Source organism: Nomascus leucogenys, chromosome 15, assembly GCF_006542625.1.
Source record: "Nomascus leucogenys isolate Asia chromosome 15, Asia_NLE_v1, whole genome shotgun sequence".
Taxonomy (NCBI): domain Eukaryota; kingdom Metazoa; phylum Chordata; class Mammalia; order Primates; family Hylobatidae; genus Nomascus; species Nomascus leucogenys.
In genome coordinates, this window is record NC_044395.1 from 105060359 (window position 1) to 105077331 (window position 16973).

The 16973-nt window shown below is 50.2% G+C and overlaps 1 protein-coding gene across 2 annotated transcripts in view; it reads left to right on the top strand.

Moving 5' to 3' along the window:
* The window catches only part of PRDM11 (PR/SET domain 11), an 88148-nt gene extending 72287 nt beyond the window's left edge, over positions 1-15861 (top strand). Inside the window, exons 6-8 of one of the 2 annotated variants that reach the window (XM_030829398.1) lie at positions 274-461; positions 5013-5639; positions 6795-15861. In XM_030829398.1, the coding sequence (XP_030685258.1) occupies positions 274-461; positions 5013-5639; positions 6795-8959 (2980 nt within the window). In that variant the 3' untranslated portion in view covers positions 8960-15861. The remainder of the gene's footprint in view (positions 1-273; positions 462-5012; positions 5640-6794) is intronic. The other variant, XM_030829399.1, reaches the window with a different exon arrangement.
* Positions 15862-16973: the final 1112 nt, after the last annotated feature.

The window sequence follows — 16973 nt, forward strand, 5'->3', positions numbered from 1 at the left end:
GGTAGGGCAGGTGTCATATCCAGTCTCAGAAAACAGAGATTCTTGGAGGTTTGGAGATCTGCTTGAGGTTCCACAACACGGTTACGTTGGGACAGGCATGGGTTCTGGCTGGTGCTGCTTCTCCGGACAGGGCAGCTGCTCTGCTGATGTTCACACAGGCCCACGTGCCTGTGGACTTCTAACCATCCACACTTGCCCAGCACTGTGCGGGCACCAGCGGGCACTCAACAAACGGTGGCCCGTGCGTTCTCACCTGTCTCCCCTCCCCGCCAGGTACGTGGTCATCTCCCGGGAGGAGAGGGAGCAGAACCTGCTGGCGTTCCAGCACAGTGAGCGCATCTACTTCCGGGCGTGCAGGGACATCCGGCCTGGGGAGTGGCTGCGGGTCTGGTACAGCGAGGACTACATGAAGCGCCTGCACAGCATGTCCCAGGAAACCATCCACCGCAACCTGGCCAGAGGTGAGTGCCACGCTCCACATGAGCTGCGCCCACCACTGAGCCCCAGGGGAGGCCTGGATAGCTTGTTTTGGAGCTTCCTGAGAAATACAGTTCCCAGCAATGGGAAACCTGGAGTGATTCGGGGGAACAGATGGTTGAGGTCTGAGCAGCAGCTCTGGGCCAGGCAGGGGCCACCCCAGCATGTTATCTTCCCCTAGAAATGGTCTCAGAAATCCTTACCACATACATTTCAGAGTATTCATGACAGAGACAAGCCCCCAAAGCCAAGCAAATATGTTCAATCAAAATGTACCCTATTTCCCCAACTCCAGTTGATGAAAAGATGTTACAAACTGCCACTGCCTCAATAATGATCGTAATAATAGGTAACATTTACTATATACTCAATATGTGAAATACTGACAACAGTCCAAGGACCCCACTCTACCACCGTCAGAGGCCTGTTGGGTATCTGGGAACCCCTGTGGTTAAAAGTTAGTGAAGAGTAGAAGAGATGACCTTTCATTTTTTTCAGTCACCTACAATATCTGGTGTTGATATATTTTCCATAGCCTGTGAGCAGATTTTCTGCATGTTCCCATGTAATCATCATAGCAGCCATCCCTACCCTGTCAGAGTACCCTGAGAATTAGATGGAGTCATGGACATGTGGCATTTAGGACAGTGCCCACCTCCATCATCATACGTCCTCAGCTATAAACTTTTAATACTCATGATCCCACATGGATTCTTTTACCTGTCTTACAGATGTGCAAACCGAATCTCAAATGAATACAGTGATTCATCCAGGGTCACCTGGCTAGGAAGGACAGAACTAGGTTTCTAATCCATATCAGTCTGACTTCAAGGTCTAAGTTCTGACCTGCAATGTTACCTGATGTCCCAGACAAAACCAGTCCCCTCCTTGTTTCCTCCTGGTGTCTCTACCGCAGTCCTAATGAGATGAAGTGAAAGAACAATCTCTATCAAAAGAAGAAGGTTGGCAGGAGGTGGGATGGTGACTTAGGTGTGGGAAGCCGGGTGGGTTGGATGTCCATCCAGAAGCAGTTTTAACTACTGTCAGCCCCTAGTCCTTTACCCTTTTATTCCATCCTCATCCTGCCCAGTGTAGACTGGTGAGTCCAGGCCCTTCTTTCAAGGGTTTTTTTGTTTTTTTTTTCCCGACTAAAACCACACATCCAAACACCTAGAGTCTATCTGGTGCCAGGAACCAAGGCTGTTCCCAAGCCTCACCATATCGTGTTCCTGACCAACTTACTAATTGGAAATAAATCTTCACTTGGAATATGAGGGGAGAAGATGAAAAGGGGGTGGGAATGATTTATTCAAATTAAGCTATATTTAAAAGCAAAACAGAACAAAGCAAATTGTGGACATTGAGTGCACAGCTGCTGCCTGACTTGGTAAAAGGTATCTGGAGATGATGGGCAGTAAAAGGAGACCCCATAAACATACTCATTTCTTGTCTTCTTTGGATCTCAGGGTTGGGCACATGTTGGTTTCACTTGGCAAGGCATGCTTCCATGATGAGGCTGCAGTGGTTTCCATGTGACCTCTGGAGATGCCTCATGTAAAACTGCCTGATAGATGGTAGGGACTCAGTAAGTCTTTGTTGAATGGATAAAAGAAGAAATGAATGAAGACAGCCAAGAAGCTTTCCAAAGAATCGTACCACTAGAAGAAAAGAAAACCCAGAGAAATCATATCTGAGAACACAGATTTCATCCCTTGGTCATAACCTTCTTGCATTCTTCTGGATTTGTGATGTGCTTTTCTTCCCCCAGTGGTCTTCTCCAGAGCACCCGAAGCTACATCATCCTCCATGAGCCCCAAGACCACAGGGGACTGCTCAGAGAAGGGTGTGAGCTTTCTGGAGTGGTTCAAAGGAGGCGTGTCAGACAGACTTGAACGGAGATACACCGAGACATATGAAGATACAGGAGGGAAGAGGGTCTATTCCTGGTCAGGCTGAACAGTAGGAAATAGGAAGGAAATTGAAAGCCACAGTGGGGCAGTTCCACCACTGTGGGTGATCCTGAAGCCCTTGGGAATGGTCATGGAGCTCAGTGGCTTTTAAATGTGTGCCTCTATAGCCTGTAGCTTCAGCGGACTCCGGTTAGTGGTGTCCCAGATGGGTGTGCCATTGCTGCTCTGAAAGGGAGATCCCCTATGCCCAGTCACTCTTGGTCTTAAATAGAAGGAGGTTTCTTTGTAATTGGAGGTTGGCACCCTGATGGAGGCCAGAGCATGAATTATTAGTTCTTATTAAGTAGGGATATTGGTTGTTGCCAGAAGTCTTCCTGAAGAGAGTGTAAACTATTCCTTTGTGGTTACCTTTTAAGAATAGATTGCATCTAAAGCTTGCATTCAAACGATTTATGTTATTTGACCTACTTTGATTCATTAATTTACTTTGAGGTTTTCTTTGTTTTTGTTTTCCATGTTGTATGGAGGCTTTGGAACCAATTTCATGATGCTTAAAGGTCTCTTTTGGCCCGTAGATTTTTCTGAAAGCCTTAAGTCCACAAATATCATACTAAGAAATTTGAACAACGTTGTTTTCAAACAATGATGAGGAATCTCTGGTGATTTCTAGGCTTGACTTCCCGACGTCCTCAGTTGTTTGCTGCCTGATTGTCCCATGAGGAAAGGAAAATGTGGCTCTTGATTTTTAGAGATTTTCAATGGGCAAGTGCTGCATCTGATCTGTAAGACATACAGGTTGCATTTTCAAGTTGTCTCCATCTCTCCCCTTTCTGCAGCTCAGCTGATATAGAAGTGCAGGCTGTGGGGAGCTGCCTGGGTTCCAGAAGCCTTGGAGATAAAGTTGTTCCTTAAGTATTCATGTGAGGACAGAAAAGGTGCATCCTGAATAGATAACTTCCTTTTGTGCTGTAACCTAAAGGGAACCTGAAGTCAAACATGGGGCAGGGCACAGCACCCGTACCAGCTATGGGAAACCAGGCGTGGAACATCTGGACTGCTTATGGCAAACCCTTCAATCAGAAGCCTTTTGCAAATGGAGCCATCAGAAGCCTAAGTACAGTTTAGTTCAAGTCATTGTTCAGCGGTACATCACCTAGGGCCCCTGCACCTGGTCTAGGAAACCTTTGAGATTTCTGAGTTCCATAGGCTACTTTCAGGACCCTCTAAGGGCTGAAGAGATTCCTCTGCCTTTTTAGCATCTCTCACCAGGAAGCATCAGCACTTCTGTAGCAGTTTATGAAACTATGTTGGTAAGTTTTAAAGAATCAGGCTAGCTGGGTGCCATGGCTCATGCCTGTAATCCCAGCATTTTGGGATGCCAAGGTGGGCAGATGGCTTGAGCCTAGGAGTTTGAGACCAGCCTGGGCAACATGGCGAAACCCTATCTCCACAAAAAGTACAAAAATTAGGGTATGATGGCGTGTGTCTGTAGTCCCAGCTACTTGGGAGGCTGAAGTGGGAGGATCACTTGAGCCTGGAAGGTGGAAGCTGCATGAGCACCACTGCACTTCAGCCTGGACAACAGAGTGGGTCTCTGAGGCAGGAGAATGGTGTGAACCTGGGAGGCGGAGCTTGCAGTGAGCCGAGATCGCGCCACTGCACTCCAGCCTGGGTGACAGAGCGAGACTCCGTCTCAAACAAACAAACAAACAATCAAAAAATAAAAATTGAAAACAAGAAATCAGTCTAAAATAATTTATGGTTGAGGTGCTCACCAAAGTCTTTGAAACAATTGAAAGTAACTCAAAGTTAATTGAAGTAATTCACATGATAGAAATAGGCAAGGAAACGTCCTTTGAATTGCCAAGTAAGGAGACATGGCTATATTTCCAGACTGCTTTGGGTCATTGTGGCTACCTTGTCCTTTATCTTGTTGGAGGCTGCCATGCTGGAGCCCTCAGCACCATAGGTCTCCTTGTCTTCCCCTTTCTTCTGCCCTTAGTCGTCAGTGAGAACCACAGAAGTTCAGATCGTGCTTTCTCACATGTTCCTAGTCTGCTGATTGCTGGGAGAATTAGAAAGGACAGTTGCCATAGGATGGACTTTGCCTTAAGTGGGCTGTCTCCAGAGCAACAAAGGAGGAGGAAGGAGTGAGGCCTATGGTGTTTCACGTGTACCTTTTACCAAGTCAAAGCAGCCATCTTGTCATTGCTAGGGCTGAGGGGAAGCTGCAAAGGCTGGGGGAGTTGATACTCACTTGGCTCTGAGGTATGTTCCCACCACCCAGTGTGATTAAGTGGGATGTTGTTTTCTAGGGTCATAGGAAAGAATGTTCAATTATTCTCCTTTATGGATTTCTCTTAACTTATAACCATAGAGCTTGTAGACATGAGGCTTCTTGGAAACTGTCTCTTTATAAAAGGTCTTTCCACTGTTCAGGTCCTACGAGTCTAGCTCTGATGGACCACTGAGTGATTCATATCTCCCCTTTGCAACACTTGCCCCAAAAGCCCAGATCTAGAGGGATGTGTCAGGTGACCTAACAGGAGGCCTCCTTTGTTTTCTGTTGGTTTCTCCAATTTGGGGGTTTTCCCCATTTCCTTACACCCTGGTTTTCCTTCCTAGGAGAGAAGAGGTTGCAGAGGGAGAAGTCTGAGCAGGTTCTGGATAACCCAGAAGACCTGAGGGGTCCCATTCATCTCCCTGTGCTGAGACAGGGCAAAAGTCCCTACAAGCGTGGCTTTGATGAGGGGGACGTACACCCCCAGGCCAAGAAGAAGAAAATTGACCTGATTTTCAAGGATGTTCTGGAGGCCTCACTGGAATCTGCAAAGGTGGAAGCCCACCAGTTGGCCCTGAGCACCTCACTGGTCATCAGGAAAGTCCCCAAATACCAGGATGACGCCTACAGTCGGTGTGCAACAACCATGACCCATGGTGTGCAGAATATAGGCCGGACCCAGGGGGAGGGGGACTGGAAGGTCCCCCAGGGGGTCTCCAAGGAGCCAGGCCAATTGGAGGATGAAGAAGAGGAGCCTTCATCATTCAAGGCCGACAGTCCTGCTGAGGCCTCTCTTGCATCTGACCCTCATGAACTTCCCACCACCTCTTTCTGCCCTAACTGTATTCGCCTAAAGAAGAAGGTTCGGGAGCTCCAGGCAGAATTAGACATGCTTAAGTCTGGGAAACTTCCTGAGCCCCCCGTATTGCCACCACAGGTACTGGAGCTCCCAGAGTTCTCGGACCCTGCAGGTAAGTTGGTTTGGATGAGATTATTGTCGGAGGGCAGAGCACACAGTGGGCTTCGTGGAGGGTGGCCTAAAGCTCTCTGTGGAAACCACATTCCGGGAGACCTGAGGAGTGTAACGTGGAGGTGGCTGCCTCCGTGAGTGGGAGCCCAGGTCCTCAGTGTCTCTGGCAGGCCCGTCGGCAGCTCTGCCAGGTGCTCCGTGTGTTGCCCTTGTATCCTCCATGTCAATAAAGGAAGTTCCGCTGCAGAAGGGTTGTGTGCTGTGTTCTTGACCCGTTGCCTTTCTCTGGTACTGGTGTCTTACCCCAAAGCCCAATTTCAAAGCCCAGTCTTTCTCTCTCCCCAGTCTCAAGCAGGGTGTCCCACTGGAGAGATCTCATGGCTTCCCTAACTTAGTCCAGGAACACAGCCTTGTTCTTCTCTTCCTGAATCTCTGTCCTGACACACATGGTCCCAGTTCCCTAGCCTGGAGTTCTAGAAGGATGGACAGTGAGGGGATCCAGGCCATTCACCTGCATGGCTTTGCCCTATTTGTTGGCTACCTGGGTCTCTAGAGTTGGTCGAGAACTAGGGAGGTTTTCTAGTTCATATCTGCAGCTGAGGGAGACTGTTTACATAGCACTTACTCTTTTAACCACGTCCCTTAGCTCAGAATGAGGTGTTTCTTGTATTCAAAGCATGCCTCTGAACTAAATTGCATTTTGATCCTGAAATCACTTGGGCCATATCCAAGATGCCTTTGTTCACATTAATGAAGGGCAAATGAATCCCAAGTCCTTGCTATGGACTGTGTGATTTGGAATGTGTGATGTGCTTTTCCTCCTCCATTAGATCTACTCTCCTAGCTTGTGCTGTCCAGTTGATAGGGGGCATTTAAATCCCTCAAACACCCACACGTGGAGGGCGAGGGCAGGCAGCCTGGAACCTGGTGGGTGTGACAAGGCAACTGTGGACAATCACAGGGAGAGTAAAAGTCACATGGGCAAGAAGGAGTGCTCATAAACTAATTCTGGGCTGGGATTCAATCCATCATAGGCTTCTACGGACTTCTGTTTCCCACGTTGTGGCACCTACCTTCCAGGAGTGTTTCCTGTGGATTTGGGAAAAGCTTGTTTTTTCCACCAGGTATAAATGTTTCTTTCCCATTTGTTTTTCAGCCTCGGAGAGCATGGTCTCCGGCCCTGCCATCATGGAGGACGATGACCAGGAAGTCGATTCAGCAGATGAATCTGTCTCCAATGATATGATGACTGCGACGGATGAGCCCTCCAAGATGTCATCGGCCACCGGGCGCCGAATCCGGCGCTTTAAGCAGGAATGGCTGAAGAAGTTCTGGTTCCTGCGGTACTCGCCGACCCTCAATGAGATGTGGTGCCACGTCTGCCGCCAGTACACGGTGCAGTCCTCACGCACCTCAGCCTTCATCATCGGCTCCAAGCAGTTTAAGATTCACACCATCAAATTGCACAGCCAGAGCAACCTGCACAAGAAGTGCCTGCAGCTGTACAAGCTCCGCATGCACCCGGAGAAGACAGAGGAGATGTGTCGCAACATGACCCTGCTCTTCAACACCGCCTACCACCTGGCCTTGGAGGGCAGGCCCTACCTGGACTTCCGGCCCCTGGCGGAGCTGCTGAGGAAGTGTGAGCTCAAGGTGGTGGACCAGTACATGAACGAGGGAGACTGCCAGATCCTCGTCCATCACATCGCCCGGGCCCTGCGGGAAGACCTGGTGGAGCGCATCCGCCAGTCACCTTGCCTCAGCGTCATCCTGGATGGGCAGAGCGACGACCTGCTGGCCGACACGGTGGCTGTCTATGTTCAGTACACCAGCAGTGATGGGCCCCCGGCCACAGAGTTCCTGTCCCTGCAGGAGCTGGGATTCTCTAGCACAGAAAGCTATCTCCAGGCGCTTGACCGGGCCTTCGCAGCCTTGGGCATCCGGTTGCAGGATGAAAAGCCAACCGTTGGCTTGGGTGTAGACGGAGCCAACATCACAGCCAGCCTCCGTGCCAGCATGTTCATGACCATCCGCAAGACGCTGCCCTGGCTGCTGTGCCTGCCCTTCATGGTGCACCGGCCCCACCTGGAGATCCTGGATGCCATCAGTGGGAAGGAGCTCCCATGCCTGGAGGAGCTGGAGAACAACCTGAAGCAGCTGCTGAGCTTCTACCGCTACTCACCGCGCCTCATGTGCGAGCTGCGGTCCACGGCGGCCACCCTCTGTGAGGAGACGGAGTTCCTGGGGGATATCCGGGCAGTGCGGTGGATCATCGGCGAGCAGAACGTCCTCAACGCTCTCATTAAGGACTACCTGGAGGTGGTGACCCATCTCAAGGAGGTCAGTAGCCAGACCCAGCGAGCGGACGCCTCGGCCATCGCGCTGGCCCTGCTGCAGTTCCTCATGGACTACCAGTCCATCAAGCTCATCTACTTCCTGCTGGATGTGATCGCTGTGCTCTCGCGCCTGGCCTACATCTTCCAGGGCGAGTACCTGCTGGTGTCCCAGGTGGATGACAAGATCGAGGAGGCCATCCAGGAGATCAGCCGGCTGGCTGACTCCCCGGGAGAATACCTGCAGGAGTTCGAGGAGAATTTCCGAGAGAGCTTCAACGGGATCGCCATGAAGAACCTCAGGGTGGCTGAAGCCAAGTTCCAGTCCATCAGGGAGAAGATCTGCCAGAAGACCCAGGTCATCCTGGCTCAGAGGTTTGACTCCCGCAGCCGGATCTTTGTGAAGGCCTGCCAGGTGTTTGACCTGGCTGCCTGGCCCAGGAGCAGTGAGGAGCTGATGAGCTATGGCAAGGAGGATATGGTGCAAATATTTGATCACCTGGAGGCCATCCCGACCTTTTCCCGGGATGTCTGTAGGGAAGGGCTGGACCCCCGGGGTAGCCTGTTGATGGAGTGGCGAGAACTCAAGGCAGATTACTACACCAAAAATGGCTTCAAAGACCTGATCAGCCACATTTGCAAGTACAAACAGAGGTTTCCACTCTTGAACAAGATCATCCAGGTTCTTAAAGTCCTCCCCACTTCCACCGCTTGCTGCGAGAAAGGCCGCAATGCCCTCCAGCGAGTTCGCAAAAACCACCGCTCCCGCCTGACCCTGGAGCAGCTTAGCGACCTGTTGACAATCGCTGTAAACGGACCGCCAATTGCCAATTTTGATGCCAAGCGAGCCCTGGACAGCTGGTTTGAGGAGAAGTCTGGGAACAGTTACACGCTGTCCGCAGAAGTCCTCAGTAGGATGTCTGCGCTGGAGCAGAAGCCAGCGCTACAGACCATGGACCACGGGACGGAGTTTTACCCCGACATTTAGGGAGCTGGCGCTGCAGAGTTCACTAAGCTGTTGAATATTTTTTTAATCTATACTCATAAGCTTTGATATATTATATAAATATATATTATATTATATTATATATATATATATAAACTCACACTGAAAATTTTTAAAAACCAAGGTGACGCGTCCACCAGAAGCCACTGGGAGCTTTCAGAAAGGAAAAATGTTGGAAACTGACTCTTGTCTACAAAATTTGGCAGCTGCAACATACATGGCAACTCATTTTCACTCACAGAAGCACGTGCTGGGGCCTCCTGTGTTCCCACCTTACTGTCCACCAACAGCATAAGCTAGAATGACAGGTCTCTGTCATCACCTTTAGGTAGCTCATTTTGTTTATGTTTTCATTTGCGGGTGGCGGTGCTCTGGGTTTGGGTTTATGTTCTTGCCTTTTCTTTTTTCATTTGGTTTTATGATGGGAGGGAGCTCCTCGGCCTCCTCACTGACATTCTGGTCCAGCTGAATCAGATCTCTGACTTAAGTCAGGGTGGGTTGTCTGTCTGCATTTGGGAGGCGGCGGGGGCGGGGAGGGGGTTGACTTTTCTCCCTCCCCACCTGACTTCAGCTTGAGATCTTTTTTTATTCATTTCCTGATGAGGGTTCCTTCACTGTCCTACAAACAGAAGTGTCGGTCAAACTGTGACACTGCCACACCTCACCTCTGTTGCCTCATCCATCCCTGGGTCGTGGATCCCTTCCTTCCAGCCCCCCTGGAAACTCACACTATTACCCATTATACAGAAGGCAACGTCGCCTCGCCGCCGAGCTTGAAATCCTGTGGAAGGGAGAAGGGGTAAGCTTTTAGCATTCCTGTTTTTACGAGGTGGAGGATAAAACAATATAATTCCATTCCAATCCAGGGCTTTTGGGGAGATGAAGAGCCAAGAAGTCCAGATCCCAACAGGGGAGTGATTTTTGGCTAAAAAACAAGTAAAATGAAAAGTACATATTCGAGTTACATGGATTATTTATACTTTTTCTTTATAATCATATGTGTTGAGGGTATTTTTTTTTCCTTTAATAATCAAGAAATGCCTGCTATAGTTCAGTGGCAGGAGGTGTCAATGCAAATTGTGCCCTAAGTTATGCATAACTCAAATGAGAGTCTGTAGAGATGTGGTCCTCCTTTTGCAACAAGGCTGATAACATGCTACGTGGTCATAGGAAACTGGGGAATGTGTCTCTGCCTGCAAACTCTTCCTTTTTTGAACAGGGTAGAGATGTCCTAAAGAAATGGAGAAAACAGAGGACTCTCAAGGCATCAGCCTACACACACACACACACACACACACACACACACACACACACACACAAAATCACAATATACAATATAAGCTTTAGAAATAGCCACTTGCCTACTCCCTGGGGCAAGTAGTGGTTTAAACTAGAGGAGTCTGATCAATGCTCTTTCATTCATTTAACTACCGGTATACCTCGCAAGGGAGTTTTAAAAAATGTGCGTGAGCTGTTAAAAACTTCTGTTCATGTTCCTACATCTGATTTATGCATATTTTATATGCAGAGATCCTATCACGTGGATGCAGGTCATTTTGGGGGAGGGAGGAAGATCTGAATTATATACCTGTGGTCAGTTCTCCTGAGAGCTTCATCTCTTGGTTGGCAGAGGGTAGTGTTATCTGGCCACAGGCAAGGCCCCAATGTCTTCAACCTGCTTGGTTCAGACATTATAAAACTGTGGTGGCTTCCTTCCTTCTTGGTTTATGTTGTCTCTGAGGCCTCATGCCACCGTTGAGAACCACAGTGGAAATGTCATCAACACTGAACATGCTATAGCCCTTTCTTGGTCCCACCAGTCCCTTCATCCCCCACCAGTCCCTTCATCCCCCACCAGTCCCTTCCCCTTCACCTCCGTGGTCTTGGTGCTAAGATAACTTTAGAATCATTGCTGCTAGTCAATAGCTTTTCATTATATAAATATATTATATATATTATATATTATTTTTGAAACATTTTTGTTTGTTTTCAACAGTGATGTAGCATGTTAAAAAACAAAAAAAAAAAAAAAAAAAAACTGGGTTCCTCCAACTGTCCCACTGCCAGGCCTCATATGCTGCCTTCTTCAACAAATCAATGCACCCCTGCCTGGTGACATCCACCCCACCTCCCACCCCAGTTGCACACATGCTTCCCCACCCTCCTCTGAGCAAGAAGACAGTTAGCAGGAACTAGCAAGGAAAGGCTGAAAGCCCCCTTCTGAGGCTTTGAGGTTCCCAGCCCCATTCCACTTCCCCACTTTAAACTGATGTCTCCCTCCATCTGCTCCTCCCATCAGGGTCAAAACCTGACTGTGGTCAAGTGGGATGCTATTGCAAAGCACCAGGTCCCACCTGGCCCAGCCCCAGCCTCGGGACTTCCTCTCCCCTCACACACGCAAACTGCTGTGTCTGGGGAATTTCACTGAACATTGCAGAGATTAAGAAGGGTTGAGGGCAGAGATGGCTGGCAAGACAGGGCTTGGTGAGGGCAGAAACAGTAGGTTGGGATCCGTTCTTCTAGCCAACAGTTGCCTTACACCTTACATTGGGTAATGGGTAGGGAGGAGCAGGCTAAGGCTCCCACTCACTTGAAAACCAGGAAGAGAGAACCAGTGTCTTCCTGAGCAACTGGTCAGTTGGAGCTACTCTTTTTCCTCTCAAGAGATCGTGGCCAAAATGAGCTAAAATCTTCAGCTAGAAGGGGAAAAGCTTATGGGCCAGTGCCAGTGCCTACCCTGTAGTTCCTGAGAAAGCTGAGAGCAGGTGACCCGCTTCTGGCCTAGCAGAATGAGCTGCTATGCACAGCATGCAGCTGCAGGGGTCACCTCCTGAGTTGGCCACCAGACCTTGCAAAAGCTAACCTCTCATGTGGTCTTGAAGTTAGGTTAGGGCATCCCTAAAACTCTGGGTGCTTGTGGCTTCTGCTGAATTTAGCCATGCCAGGGCTGTGGCAGACACTCTGCAGGCCACATTGCCATGGGACAGGGAATAATTTGGGTGATACACCACTGCAATTTACATAGGGTCTCTTCTCAGCTTGGATGCTCCCTGGGAGGCCCAGTGCTTCTGTCCTGTGCATTCTGCGTGTGATTACCCATGATTTCTGTCATAGGCATTTCCCACTCTTCTGCTTGCTTGAGAAGCACTTGGACTGATGGGACACTCAGGGTCTAGCCCAGGGAGCATATGCTTGGCTAACCTAATCTCCCCTTGATGTGTATACAGAACTGTGGAAAAGCAGTTGGTGCATCCCAAATGTTGTTACTTCAGACAAGACAGAGCCCTTTAACCCAGCCTCTGGCTTAGGAGTGATGACTACAGGCTTAGAATGAAGTGTGTCTCTGGGGCTGAGACTTGGCATAACTGGGCTGGCTGATTAGTGACTTTCTTTGGCTCGTAGGGATGGTGGGAAGTGAGATCAACCTTGAGGCCTAGGTTTGTGGCCAACTGTGCCAAGGAGATACCTGGCAGAGCCTGGGAGCCAGGGCCCTTATGATTAACATGATCTGCTTTTCCTTCATGGAGGACAAAACAAAAGATCCATTGCCGTCTAGTATCTGTGAAACACGAGGACAGCCCAGTCATGTCTGTAACTCTTGCCATGTCAGAATCCCCAAGTTTTGCCTGCCTGGTTGAATATGAGAGTCCAGGCATCAGAAACAGCAGCCTTATTTAATTTAATTTTTTTAATGACTGGCCCTGTGATACTAGGCACATCCTCATTTCCCATCCTCACTTGGGACTGAGAGCAGGCTCAAGCTCCAGGGTCCCTGGATGGCAAGGTTCAGTGCTGGGCCCCGGAATCTATGGCACTTGGGGGTCTCTGACCTCAGCCTCTGCCACGTTTCCAAGTTGAGTTGTTTTGCTGAGGGGGTCCTCCCCTTGAGTTGCTTATGCCAACCCTTTAATTTAGGAAAAGGACCTTGTAATTACTTAAGGTAATGTTTAAATGTTTTCCATTCATTTGGAGGTGGTGCCAAAAGGGGGGGAAGCAGGCAGAAGGCTGGAAATGATAGCTGAGACCCTGCCATGGGCCCACAGCCCTGGCCCAGCCGGTGCTGAGGGGCTGATGCCATGTTACTTGATCACCTGGAGCCTGATGGGACCCAGGAGGTGGCCTGAGGGGTTGAAGTATAACTTCCCTCTTCTAGATCCCCCCTTTCACTTTTCCTTCTACCCCCTCTAGGAATGGGAGTTCTAGACCTAGGTCTGCTTTTGGCTTTCAGTCTGGGTTGATTTCCAGTCGAATTCATGCTTTTTCTTGGCCCATAGGTCCAATTTTGGCAGAAGGCATTGGACTTGTGCCCCCTCCCTGCTTCAAGAGGCAGATCTAGCCAGGCCAGGCTGGAACAGCTGAAACAGGCAAGCCAGTCCTCCTCAGACAAGAAAGGGGTTTTCAGAGGGCAGTGGTGTGCCCATTCCAGACACTAGTCTTCTGGGGAGGTGGTGCCGTGTCATGGGTTCTAGTCTGGCCTCTTCCTCAGTCCTCAGGAGGACCCAAGAGACTGGCATGGTCCTTCTCCTGCTTGGAGGGAAACCCATCTCCCACTTGGTGGGGGCCCTTCTCTTGCCGTCTGTTGGTTAGGGTGCTTGAGCTGAGTGGATGGTGCTATGATATTTTTAAGGAGCCTTTGAGGCAATCTTTGCATGTTAGCCAGAGGGAGAAAAGGTGCCCTTTTGGGAGGAAAATGGTACGCCCCTCTGCTTCCATCTGGCACTCCCTTCCCCCGCACCCCTTCAAGTGGTATCGCCCTGGAAATACCTATGCAATCCAGTCTCCCTAGGAGAGAGTGCATGGAAGCAGGGGTATGTGCAGTGTAGAATACAGATGCTACAGCATATATGTTGTATATATGGACATATACAGTACGTATACACGCAGAGTAAGAGAGTAAATCACGTCTATATATCTATAAATAATATCCTATATATTTATACATTTCTATGTTTTAAATAGATATAAAAATAGAGTCTATAGAGCTGGGAGAGCAGTGGGAAGCCTGGCGCTGTGTTGTGCAAAGGGGAAGGGAGCACGGCCTTCGGAGAGGGAGCCGGGGAAGGCCAGCAGGCAGGGTTGGCTGGCAAGGGGGCCTCCTACCCGGAGTGTTGGAGAGGAGAGTGGCTGGGTCCCGGCTTGCTCCATGCACTTTCTCTCCTTTTCCACAGGCTTGGTCTGAGGTTGGAAGGAGATACCCCCTGAGCTCCAGCTGAGGTGCCCCCTACCTCTCCCCACCCCCACAGCCTACGCTTAGGCGGTCACTGCTGCTTGGCAGTAAGACGTGGTCTCTGACTCCTGGTGGAGGGACCACTGCACAAACCCCTTCAAAATCCTCCCCCACCAGGACTGAGCAGCGTCAGTGGCAATAGGAAAGGTGCAAACTGGATCAAGAGCTGGTCCAGGAAAGATACCGCCCCTTCCCTCTTAGATGCTTCTGCTGCCCCTAGAGGCCAAGCCCCTAAAGTGCAGCCGTCCTGGCCTCCTCCACTTGCTCAACCACTGTCAGGAGGAGAGGACGGGGGCAGCGTGAGCATCGCCAGACAGCGCTGCCCACCATCCACAGGCTTTCTGGCCAGGGCAGGGGGCATCAGCTAGCAGGAAACAGTGGGAGAGACGTATCTGCACAGTCATAAATTCAATGGCTACTCCAGTCCAGAAGCAGGGCTTTGGCCCAGCCCGCTCCGCGCAGCAGCTGCTGCTGGCTGTACTCAGGACAACGCTGTTTCCCCTCCAGGTTTAGTTCACATACACTGTTCGCATTCTGTGACTTGAGGCAGAGGCTGAGCTGGGATACCCCAAGCTCATCCACTTTCGTTGGGAAGGGCGCCTCCCTGGGTTTATCACGAGCTCCTAGCCCGAGCCGGGCGGGGATGTCTGGAGGCCACGCGGGGGCACAGGTGCAAGCTGGCAGCATGACGGAGGGCTTGTGCAGCCCTGACGGGACCCAGAAGCCCATTTGCTCCTAGTCTCCTCTCTGTTTTTTTCCTCCTGGAGGTAGGAGAGAGGGCCTGGCCAGGCACCGGATGATGGAGCAAGGGCAGCTGCATGCTCCCTCTCTCCAGACCAGCCTTCCACCTTTGGGGTCCGAAGGGGCATTTGCTCCCATCCTGAGCCTCCTCTGCCCTTGTCTTGCTCTTCCCCACCATCCTACAAGTACCTCAGTCTCCAGCAGGCCCACCCCTCCACCCGCAGCCCAGGGCGGGTCTGTTCTGCCAATGCCCACCTCCTTGAGCCACAGTTAGCTGCCAACTGGGTCTTGGGACACCCTCCAGTACCTGGCTCAAGAGAGACCAGGTCGGGCCGAGCCTTCTTCCCACTGCAGTGGACCAGACCCACGGCCAGGGGATGGGCATCCCCAGGTAGCAATCCCACAATGCACTGTACCTCAGAGAGAGAGCACGCCAGGGGCACCAAGGGACCGAGCCCTCTGTCCAGAGGGGGACAGCGGTCACAATACTGCTCACCAAAAGACAAAGGCCAGGCTGCCCTCGGGCACCTCTCAGTCTTCACTTTTGTCTCTCCGGAAGAACCAGCAGTCTGATTCCGTCTATTTCAGCCCCCGTCTCTCTCCTCTCCACCCCCACGCTGCTGAACCGTTTTCATGTCAATCACAAAGGAAAAATAAGTGGGGGTGGGGGGAAATACCTAGGAGTCTATTATCACATACATATTAATATGTTAATACTTTCTTTCTTTAAAAAAAACCTCTTGATGTTATTATTTTGCAGACTACGCTTTATAGTACCTGTGTGACGGGACCTAGAACACTGGATACAAATAGAGCTATGTTGGTTTATCATAATATGTACGCAGAAACTTTCTTTTTGTCATATTATCCTTGTAATGTAAGAAGATTGTTAATAAAAGCATTTAAATTTACTCACCACTGTTGAATTGCTGCCTCCTTACCTCTATCCCCAGCCTGTGCTCTGGTTGACTCAGAACGGGCCCCACCGCAAGGGCTTAGGTGTCAGGATAGGAGCCTGCCTGCTGCCAGGTTGGAAGGAACTACAAGAGGCCACTAGCCCCTTCTTGCTGCTCTCATTGTTCCCTCATTAGAGTCTCCTTCCAGCAAGTAACCTACGTGCCTCGCCCACCAAGCAGGCCAAAAGAGGTGTGACCGAAACCGTTTAAAATAAATCTCTCTGCCCCCATATGCATTCATCCCACAAGAATCTCCTGGAGGCAGCACACAAGGGCTGTTGCAGATAAACTGTTGTTCTCATTCTCCCTCAAGCTGCCTGGCATGGTTCTCTACTTGTAGACCTGTCCCTGGAGAAGGGTCTTTCCTCAATGGTTTGTCATTGGCACTGGTATAGGGGTGATGAGTGATGCTTTCCCCACATTGTTTTACAAAAATTAGCATAAATCCAGTGAAGACACATAATACGTTTTAATTTTTTCCTCCTGAGCTGCTCGGTCCTCCTACTCCCAGTTTCCCTGCCCTGCCCATTTGTCTTCCTTTTAGGAGCCTTCCTTGTTCCTTTTTCTTAACCTCTGTCTTCCGCCATTTTCCTCCCAGCCCTTGAAGGCTTCCTTCCTGTGGTTGATCACTCAGAGGCCTCCTGTTGTGAATGCCACTCTACAGACCCCATGGAACAGTCTAGTTTTCTTCTTCCCAGAGGAGGTGTAGGGAAAGAAGGAGCAAAGAGACATAGCTCTCCACACCCAATCAGCCCAAGGGAACCAGGCTCAGGCCCGCCCCCATGCTAGGCTACACAGATTTGGCCCACCTTTGCAGCAGTATCTGGAACATGTTAATGATTTCATCATCAGGAAGCAAGGGAAGGAAAGATTCCCCATTTGCACTTCACCATGAAGTTGGTCTCCCCAAAGTGGGGCTTGTAGGAAGTGATAAGGGGGTGAGGTCTATTCCATTCCCTTCCTCCCTCTTCTCCCCAGCTTCTCCTGTCCCTCCTTCCCTAAGATTCAAGGGCAAGTTGAGTTCAACCCAGAGAGGACTTAGGAGAATGACAAGCTGCCTGAAGACCTGAAA